The 10,992-nt window shown below is 48.0% G+C and overlaps 1 protein-coding gene across 1 annotated transcript in view; it reads right to left on the bottom strand.

Annotated features, from left to right (window-relative positions):
* zdhhc17 (zinc finger DHHC-type palmitoyltransferase 17) overlaps window positions 1-10,992 on the bottom strand; it is a 51,478-nt gene that overhangs the window by 24,275 nt on the left and 16,211 nt on the right. Inside the window, 6 exon segments of the mRNA XM_070433884.1 lie at window positions 641-765; window positions 6,938-7,038; window positions 8,749-8,770; window positions 8,773-8,851; window positions 8,853-8,891; window positions 10,472-10,648. Of these exon segments, the coding sequence (XP_070289985.1) occupies window positions 641-765; window positions 6,938-7,038; window positions 8,749-8,770; window positions 8,773-8,851; window positions 8,853-8,891; window positions 10,472-10,648 (543 nt within the window).

Raw genomic sequence — 10,992 nt, 5'->3', positions numbered from 1 at the left:
CAGCCCAGTGGACCAGGCTCTGGTTAACACTACAGAGCACTAACGATGGGGGCAATGCTCAGCCCAGTGGACCAGGCTCTGGTTAACATTAGAGCACTAACAATGGGGGCTATTTTTAGCCCTCTCATCAAACCCACACAATGAGGATTGAGCTGGGGTCAGTAGAGCTGGAGACCCTACTATTGTCCATCAGTGTGTGCTAAAGAGAGACGACTCCCAGAGCTGTGGGGAGAGAGATTGGATGCCTCTAGCTGAACATTGTGAGTCACAAATTGCATCCTATTCCCTATATAGTGTACTACTTTTGATTCGTTAAAAAAATATGGTGCAATGTGCCTAGCTCTCTAATCAAATTCTCAACTCGTGAAGTTTCCCTTAGGTACAGATCTAGGATCAGCTTCCCCAACATTAACCATCAGTTGGAAAAAGGTTAAACTGACCCAAGATCAGTGTCTATGGGCAACCTCACCCTACTCTACTTGCCATTTCAAAACAAAATGGTGGTGTGTTGGGTAGTAGTATCGGCATGATGGGTAGTGCCAGCGTCATGGGTAGTGCCAGCGTCACGGGTAGTGCCAGCGTCACGGGTAGTGCCAGCGTCACGGGTAGTGCCAGCGTCATGGGTAGTGCCAGCGTTTACCTTTTTCTTCTGCTCCTCTGAGGCTTTGATGATCCCGGGGTCTGATTTCCAGGACTTGCCGAAGTTGTAGAACAAACAGACACTGTTCAGGAGGAAAGGCAGGTGGACGGTGGCAAACGGGAGATGTACAGAGGAGTTAAGGAGGACGGCTGATTGGCTGAAAGGTGACTACAGCTCTTAAAGGGATAGTTCACCCAAATAACACAATGATATATTGGTTTCACATCCTGTCAGGAGTCTGGACAAGGTCAGACAGAAAATGCGTTTTATATACTTCCACACTATGAGGTTGAATAATACTGTGAAAATGATGATAATGCCCTTATAGTGTAAGGGCTGTTTGAAAAGACTGAAACTTCAGCCTGCTTTGGTGGGATGGCGTTTTGACCTGCCTGGTAACATCAAAAGGTGGTAACTTGGGCAATAGACCAATAAGAAAAAGAGTTCCACACCTCTTTGCCAATAACAGCTAGTTTTCAGTTTTCCCTACTCAGACTGCTCCCAGACAGTCCTAACAAAATTCTTGCTTGAGAAATTAATATTTGTTATGACGCTATCTATTCTTTTTGACATATTGTTTGAAAAACAATCAATCACAGTAAGGCACTTAATTGTTACACAGAAATGATTTTAAACAAAGTTAAAAACGTCTGCATTGGACCTAGACGACTGTGCTGGCTCTGACTAGCCATAGTGACATCATCCAGACAGAGGGCGTGTCCCAAATGGCACCCTATTCTCTATGTAGTGCACTACTTCGACCAGATCCTATAGGAGTCCTATGGGCCCTGGTCTAAAGTAGTGCACTATAAAGGGAAAAGGGTGCCATTAGGGACGCAAAAAGACTCGCCCTCCGCCCACTCCAGCCAATGAGGAAAGCAGCTCAGTGGAAGCTTGACTCATACTCTCACCCAACCAGAGTCRCGAGTCTCTCAGACGCACGTCATCATTTGCACAGGAAATACAACAGAAGCAACGGAGTGAGTCTAACCAAAGGGAGTGGTCAGGCTTAACCCTAAAATGCCAATGTTGATCCYTACAATCTCTTGTATCTAGAACCCAAGTTTACTCTTCACAGGGCCTGTAGTCATTTAATTAGGAACTACAAATGAAAAGAATCCCATAAACCTCCTTAGGAATTACAACTTCAGAATTGTATTTGCATAGAATGTATTCCTGTATTGAGGAAATGCCTACAGCCAAGGTCTACTGGCATTTCTCTGTGCATTTTAACCACACATGAACACACCTCCCACAGTGTGGAGTTAGAATGTGATTCCATACATGAGAGAAACATATCTGATTGACTGACTAAATCAACTTTAGATTATGGAGTTGGCTTGACGTCATTAATTATTGTGTCCACAAGAGCTGTTTCAAGTCTGTATGACCATCTAATGGTGTTGTTGTGGTGTGTGGGGGGTGGGAGGGGTGTTGGGGACACGCAAAGGAAGCAATCTGTCGGGGCTGGTAAGTATGAAGAAGGATTTCCTCAATTGATAGGTGGGTGAGTGAAGTCACGCATGACAAACAACTAGATTCCAGGAAGGAAACTCGGAGCCCTATGCCCCCCCCCCCCAGAGCCCTATGCCCCAGAGCCCTGAGCCCCCCCAGAGCCTACATAGGAAATATGGTACCATTGGTTGTCAGCCATATCCCACAGCGTTTCAGTCTCTAAAGGCTGAATGAGGTCATAGATCTGTATTAATTATCACCAAAAGTCTGGACTGCTTTAATTAGCTCTTCCTCTGTAGGTCTATCTAGCTACTTCATAAGATAAAACATTCCAACATTAACTACGTGGGGCTGCATCCCAAATGGAACCCTATTATTCCCCATAGTAGTGTAAGAGGAACATAGTCGCAATTTGCCATATAAAGGTGAGAACGCCGATCAAGGGAACGAGGGGTGATCACCGTTGGGAGTCCATCGCTGGAAGTCGCTTTTGCCTCACTAAATAATGGCCGGATACGTCGGCAACGGAGCTGGTATTACTTACAGTGCATCACTGGAGATATTGCTCTATGGATCGATGCTCAATTGTTTCCTCTTGAGCTTGCTTGTGTCTATGCTCTCAACATCCGTGAGCAGCTATGTAGTTCGTTGTATGCAAGAATGGCTTTAGGAAGAAGGGGATCTTACACAAGATGGTATTACAAGCAAGATGGCGTACAAACATAAGGGTCACAGGACGAGAAGAGCTAGAATAGAGGAGTAGGTCAAGTAGAGAGCGAGCATCGCTGGATCTCGTAAGTAGAGAGCTACAGACTATACTGAGCTGATTCGAGTTGTGAATATGTGAGTAGATCCCGCACAAGTAGGAATCGCTAATCACGCTTTCTCTGACGGAGATAATATATAGTAATGATGTTATAGAGAGCGTAATATGCTGGATTGATTAGTATGTGCTTTGTAGGCTGGGAAGAGCTGTGATGCCCACAAGATTGCTCCTGATATGGCTCTTAAGAGACAATAATAGTGGGAAGAATAGATTAGACAAGATGTCAGAGGTGTGAGATCGTGAATCGCATAAGTACCGTCGGGCACACACTCTCACTCACCCCAGTGTGGCTGCCGTCACGCGGGTGCACTCCCGAAATCGTCTCGTTTGTCTCACGCCTCTCGTCTGACTCGCAAGTCATTCAGGCCTGAGGCTGAAGACCTGGAAGGTGCGTCGCAGAAAGGGCGAGCGCCATCCGACAGGACCAGCTCAGTGGAGGGAATCCATCTGTCAGGCCACTAGAGACAACAATGACCAGATTCATGCTTGACTTCTACTCTCTCCCCCTCCCCGCAGTATCCTAATAGAGGACTTCTACCTCTCTCCCCTCCCCCAGTCTCCTACAAAAGAGACTTCTACTCTCTCCCCTCCCCCAGTCTCCTACTAATAGACTACTACCTCTCCCCTCCCCAGTCCCTACAAATAGAGACTTCTACTCTCTCCCCTCCCCAGGTCTCCTACTAATAGACTACTACTCTCTCCCCTCCCCCAGTCTCACTAATAATGAACTTCTACTCTCTCCCCTCTCAGTCTCCTACTAATAGACTTCTCTCTCTCCTCTCCCAGCCCTACTCCTACTAGTAACCGACTACTACTCTCCCCCTCTCCGTTCTCACAAATAGAGACTTCTACCTCTCTCCCCCGCCTCGGCACCTCCTCTCCTATAATAACTACTCCTCTCGTTCCCCTCCCCCCACTCCTCACTAAGTAACTTCTCTCTCTCCTCCCTGGTTCTCTCCTCCTCCTCCCAGTCTCCTACTAATGAGAACTTCTACTCTCTCCTCCTCCCCCAGTCTCCTACTTAATAGAGCTTATACTCTCTCCTCCCTCCCCCGTAGTCCTACTAATAGACTCTACTCTCCTCTCTCCCCCAGTCTCCTATAATAATGACTTCTATCTCTCTCCTCCCCCAGTCTCCTACTATTTCAGTAACAATAAAACTTGTGGGTGACCAGTACGTAACTACTTTAAGGAGAAAAGCGTTTCTCCTTGAGTCCCATGTAGAAGAAAATGCGTGCTGGGGTGAAAAGACAACCGTTTGGGCTCCGCCAATGAACACTTGATCTGATTTCAACTGCAGGTTCTGAAGGATAACCAGTCTGCAGTAGCAGACTTTGAACCAGGCGGAGACAGAGCCAGAGATACCAAGCCCACACCTGGAAGTCAATGCAGACACAGAGCCTAGACAAAAGCCAAGCCGCCTCCACTGATTACTATTGCAGAGACGTCGCATGGCTGCCTCACAACCACCACAAAACTACCACCGCACAACCGCCACAAACTACCGCACACACCACAATACCGCAACCACACAAACCGCAACCGCCACAAAACTACGCACAACGCACACAAACTACCGCCACCACCACAAAACTACGCACAACCGCCACAAAACTACCGCACAACCCACAAAAACTACCGACAACCACCACAAACTACCGCACACCACCACAAACCTACCGGCAGCAGCCGACCACAAAGACTACCTGCACTAACACAGCAAAATCCAACGCACACCACGCAAAAACACATCCGCACAAGCTCACGCGAAAACTACTCCGGGCACACCACCGGCAAAACTTTCACGCACAACCACGAAAACTTACCGTCTAAGCCAGCCGACACAAAAGACTACCTGCACACATCCGCAAAACTCACGATACAAACCACCACAACACTCTGTACAACACCAAAAAACGACCGGCGCAACCATCCACACAATACTAGCACCAACCACGCAAAACTACGCACAACCACCAGACGTCGCCACAAACTACCGACAGACTCCCGCAACGGCTGTATCAAGATTCAACCATTCACAACAATCATTCAGACATTGAGAGCACATGTGACCAAAGGGTACGGACTCGGTCTAGCTGCGACAGGAGCCAAGACTGGTGTTCAGCCTGGCTGAGCTACAGCAAGCATTAACTCAGAGAGCTAACGCGAGTCTGTCAGGATCTCAGGCAAGGTTACCACCTCAGTTACATAACATCCACCTCCCAAAGAGGCACAGTTGGAATGGAGTGGGGGACTGCTTGAGTTTGTGAACYCTCCGGGGTGGAGTTTGCCCGAGGTACAGATCTAGGATCAGCTTCCCCTCCCCCAATCRTAACCATTAGTGGGGAAAATGCTAAACTGACCCAAGATCAGCGTCTAGCGTCAACTTCACCCTCCTCCGTTTAGGAATCCAGTCATCCCTTGCTGTAGCCGTCTACTGTTCTGAGCTGCACGATGAGGTACAGGCTATGTGATGAGTTACAGGCTACAGTGACTATGTGGACGTAGATATTCTTTGGATAGAACAGCCCTACAACAAAGAGATAAGAGGCATAGAAGAGGACATCTCAATGGGAGARTGGCTGTTGGGCAAGAGGTGAGACTGGAAAAACCTGACTATTAACTCTCAAAGCTGCGTCACACAAGAGAGGACCTGTGCACAGGTGTGYATTTCACCTACACTCATAGTGGTGGTTTTTATGTGAACTGTCACAGGTCAACGTTCCCATGAAAGACTAATTCTAACCAGAGGGAAACCAGTAACAAGACAGCCCCTGTTGAAAAAGCAGGAGAGGTTACAAGCGATTGACCGAGAYGTAGACGGGGAGCAGAYCAGCAGATCCAAGGAAACAAGCAACATCKTGCAGATGAAATGGATTGAAGAAACACTCCRKTCAGCAGTCAAATGAGGCAGATAAGAGACCAACCCTCCGGACTTTKAATTGGGCATTTAGCAGTTCCAGACCCGGTAAGGGAATTTTCCATTCCCAAAAAGCGACTGGAGGAGCCATCTTGAGCTACAGAAACACATTGARCCCACGAGTCGCTTCATCGGGTCTGACCCAGTCAGCTGTGCTGCACACTCAACACAGTGTTCTTAACAKACAGTATTCATTAAAGACTGCATCCACACAGAGCTGAAAGCACACCGAGTTCCGTGATACAACCTCTTATCTGGACACTGGACTATTCATATGCAAAGAGCCTGGCTTTATACAGGATGCATGAAACCTCCTCAACCCAGAGCACCCAGGACAATAGTTTCCCTCYCCTCTCACCGTCCGCCCGTGATTCAGTGCAGTTTGCAGGGGAAGTGAACTATATGGGAATAGTTCTAGATGTCTGAGAAATTAGACTGCAATGTAACTTCACAAGCCTCTGAAAAGGATCCGGGGGGGGGATGATATGACTTTTTGATCCAAGTTACTACAGAAATTGTCCGGCCTCTTGTCACAATCAACCAGTATGGTTGCATCACAAGTTCCTTCAGATGTAAACTGTGACGCAAACACAATGGTGTGTAGCATATAGAAATAATGAGTCTGCCAACTGAAACATTTGCATTGTCTAGTGGGCCAGAAGTTTACACAATAGTAAAGAGCCCTCGAGGGTGTTATGATGCTCTCTGCACTGTAGACTGAGAGGCAGGCCAATGCTCTTRAGCTGGCCTCACACTCCAGTGCACTGTGGGTAATCATGACCAGAGGGGTTCCAGATGGAAGAAGGGAAAGCCCATCTGTCTGTTTGGAATAGGCTGCAYTTTGACTGACACTCTAATCGACCAATAGCTGCAGGGGAGATATTCATACACTTGCTCTCAGTCAAAACCCATCATTACCCAGAAGTCACCTCCCTCCTTGATGAACAATTGATTGTTAGGAAGTGAATATTGACACACCACAGCTGTCTTGCCAGGTGGCGCTGTGAACGAAAGGCCTTGTAACAGCACAGCAGCTTACTGTAATATCATGGTTGGAATGAGAATGAAACCAGGAGACTCTTATTTAAAGGATATCCAATCCAGAACCAGTAGAACCAGGTCACGTACATCCAGAACTTGGTTGCCAGGTAGATTCCCAGGGGCAGGGCGCTGTGCATGGAGTGGTCAAAGAAAGACCTGAGGAGGCGGGAAGAGAGAGAGAGAGAGGAGAGGGGCAATCATGTTAGAACGCAGCAGTAAAAAACATCAAATCTCACAGTCCACAAACCCTCAGAGCTACATATCAAAGTCAACCAGATAGAGAAATAAACCCAGTCCTAACCTGCTGGATGTCTCAGGTTTACAGAGAAATAAACCCAGCCCTAACCTGCTGAGATGTCTCAGGTTTACAGAGAAATAAACCCAGCCCTCTAACCTGCTGGGATGTCTCAGGTTTACAGAGAAATAAACCCAGCCCTAACTGCTGGGATGTCTCAGGTTACAGAGAAATAAACCCAGCCCTAACCTGCTGGGTGTCTCAGGTTTACAGAGAATAACCCAGTTCTAACCTGCTGAGATGTCTCAGGTTTACAGAGAAATAAACCAGCCCTAACCTGCTGGGATGTCTCAGGTTTAGAGAGAAATAAAACCCACCCCTAACCTGCTGGGTCTCAGGTTTGAGAGAAATAAACCCAGCCCTAACCTGCTGGGATGGTCTCTAGGTTAGAGAGAAATAAACCCAAGGCCTAAGCCTGCGGGATGTTCTCAGGTTTACAGAAATAAACCCACACCCTAACCTGCTGGTCTCAGGTTTAGAAGAATTAAACCCAGCCCAATAACCTGCTGTCCTCAATGGTGGTTTAGAGAGAAATAAACCCAGCCCTAACCTGCTGGGAGTGTTTCAGGTTAGAGAGAAATAAACCAGCCCTAACCCTGCTGGGATGTCTCAAGGGTTTACAGAGAAATAAACCAGCCCTAAACCTGCTGGGTATGTCTCAGGTTTACAAGAGAAATAAACCCAGTCCTAACCTGCTGCTATGTCTCAGGGTTTAAAGAGAAATAAAACCCGCCCTAACCTGCTGCTGCTCGGTTAGAGAGAAATAAACCCAGCCTACCTGCTGGGATGTCTCAGGTTTACAGAGAAAATAACGAGCCCAAACCTGCTGGGAATTGTCAGTTACAGAAGAAATAAACCCACCACTAACCCTGCTGAAGGATGTCTCAGTTTAACAGAGAAAATAAACCAGCCCCTAACCTGCTGGAGGATGTCTTCAGGTTTACAGAGAAAAAACCCAGCCCCCTTAACCTGCTGATGTCTCCCAGGTTTAGAGAGAAATAAACCCAGCCTAACCTCTGAAGTCTCAGGTTTACAGAGAAAAAACCCAGTCTAACCTGCTGGGATGTCTCAGGTTACAGAGAAATAAACCACCCCTAACCTGCCTGGAGTCCCTCAGGTTTTAGAGAAATAAACCCAGTCCTAACCTGCTGAGATGATCCGGTTTAGAGAGAAATAAACCCAGTCCTAACCTGCTGGATGTCTCAGGTTTAGAGAGAAAATAAACCCAGTCCTAACCTGCTGGATGTCTCAGGTTTAGAGAGAAATAAACCCAGCCCTAACCTGCTGAGATGACTCAGGTTTAGAGAGAAATAAACCCTAACCTGCTGGTGTCTCAGGTTTAGAGAGAAATAAACCCAGTCCTAACCTGCTGAGATGTCTCAGGTTTAGAGAGAAATAAACCCTAACCTGCTGGCTGTCTCAGGTTTAGAGAGAAATAAACCCAGCCCTAACCTGCTGAGATGTCTCAGGTTTACAGAGAAATAAACCCAGCCCTAACCTGCTGACAGCTCAACAGGGCTACATTGATAGCAACAGATACTGTCAAAGGTGTGTGTGTGTGTGTGACGTACTTGGAGAGGAACTGCACAGTGACCACACGCCACAGTACATGAGGCCCTTGAGGAGCCAGGAGTCGATGTCCAGGTCAGCGATGAAGCCCACCACCAGCAGATCACCAGGAAGGGGTCCCCAACATGATCTTCTGTCTGAACTCCTGGGAGAGGACCAGAGATGGAGGGAAGGAGGAGAGGAAGAGAGGAGGAGAGGTTAAACAGGAAGGCAGGGATGCACTGTAGACTGTGTCACCTTATTACATAAACGATAGTGTCAAATCTCATTTTATTTGTCACGTGCCGAATACAACAGGTAACTAGTGGGTGACTAGCGTCATAGCTGCGGCTGGGTGACTAGCGTCATAGCTCGGCTGGGTGACTAGCGTCATAGCGGCGGTGGCTGGGTGACTAGCGTCATAGCGTCATAGCGCTGGTGACTAGCGTCATAAGCTCGGCTGGGTGACTAGCGTCAATAGCTCGGCTTGGGTGACTAGCGTCATAGCGCGTGGGCTAGGGTGACTAGCGTCATAGCGTGGCTGGGTGACTAGCGTCATAGCGTGGCTGGGTGACTAGCGTCATAGCTCGCTGGGTGACTAGCGTCATAGCTGGCTGGGTGACTAGCGTCATAGCTCGGCTGGGTGACTAGCGTCATAGCGTGGCTGGGTGACTAAGCGTCATAGCGTTCGGCTGGGTGACTAGCGTCATAGCTCGGCTGGGTGACTAGCGTCATAGCTGGCTGGGTGACTAGCGTCATAGCTCGTCTGGGTGACTAGCGTCATAGCTCGGCTGGGTGACTAGCGTCATAGCGTGGGCTGGGTGACTAGCGTCATAGCGTGGCTGGGTGACTAGCGTCATAGCGTGGCTGGGTGACTAGCGTCATAGTCGTGGCTGGGTGACTAGCGTCATAGCGTGGCTGGGTGACTAGCGTCATAGCGTGGCTGGGTGACTAGCGTCATAGCGTGGCTGGGTGACTAGTGTCATAGCGTGGCTGGGTGACTAGCGTCATAGCGTGGCTGGGTGACTAGTGTCATAGTGTGACAGTAGCTAATGGGGCCTCTCTATGGAGTGCCATCTAAAGATGTACCTTGACAACCTACACAATCCAGTGCGACAGCGTATGAATTTGAAAGACAACAGAAATGCAAAGTCAAGAAGCAAAACTTTGAAAAACACAAGATATAAGCGTAACTAATTGGTGCTATGTGCTCTTCCTGTCCCAACGAGCAGGGGTGGTTAGATCACTTGACTTGGAGAGACTGAGTAGGGCTCTGGGGTGAAGTACAGATCTAGGATCAGCTTCCATTCCCCCAAACCCAACCTTAACTATTAGTGGAGAAAATGCTGATCTGACCCAAGTTCACCGTCTAGGGGCAAATTCACCTTTCATTAGGGTCTTGACACAATCCTCAGGTCTGTCCGTGCAGACAAACAGCTGMATTCCTCAGACTCCAAGAAATCACTACCTTGGATGGGCAATTACTTCAAGACATAGAGGACAGGGAAMGTCTGAATAGAGTGTTAGCTTTGGTCTGTCTGTCTCACGTCAACAACAGGGCAGCAACTAGGCCTGAAGGTGCTCTTTTTAGGGTCTGGGATTGCTGGCCGGAAAGACAGGTGGCAGAAGGCTTTTTAGAGACAGAGTGGGACAATGGTGGAGTTACACATAGCCTTGCATGCTTACGCGAATAAGTGTATGTGTGTGTGTCTGAGTGAGTGCGTCAGTCTCCTCCCTGATCTCTACCTTGTCCATCTTCAGCTTCTTCAGGTAGCCAGGACTGTCGTAACCCTTGGCCTGCCGAGCCTCCTGTAAATGGTTGACCATCCACACGTTTTTCCTCTGCTTGGCCAGGTCCAGCGGCGTCTCACCCTGGAAGAATACAAAGGAATACAGCCAGAGGATCACCACGGTAACAAGCAGCTAATCACCACGGTAACAATCCAACACAGAGAGAGCCTGATTCAGACAGCTAGGTAGTACCAGATCATAGGACATCTGAGGACACTAAACAGTAGGATAGGAGAAAGGATGGAAACAGTTAGAATAGGAGGAAAGGATGGACACTAAACAGTAGGATAGGAGAAAGGATGGACACTAAACAGTAGGATAGGAGAAAGGATGGACACTAAACAGGTAGGATGGAGAAAGGATGGACACTAAACAGTAGGATAGGAGAAAGGATGACACTAAACAGTGAAGGATAGGAGAAAGGATGGACACTAAACAGTTGGATAGGAGAAAGGCATGCGACATAAACAGTAGGA

Source organism: Salvelinus sp. IW2-2015, linkage group LG22 (genome assembly GCF_002910315.2).
Source record: "Salvelinus sp. IW2-2015 linkage group LG22, ASM291031v2, whole genome shotgun sequence".
In the NCBI taxonomy this organism is placed as follows: Eukaryota; Metazoa; Chordata; class Actinopteri; order Salmoniformes; family Salmonidae; genus Salvelinus; species Salvelinus sp. IW2-2015.
Note: the sequence above shows the minus strand (reverse complement) of the source record. Positions and strands in the feature narration are given on the sequence as shown.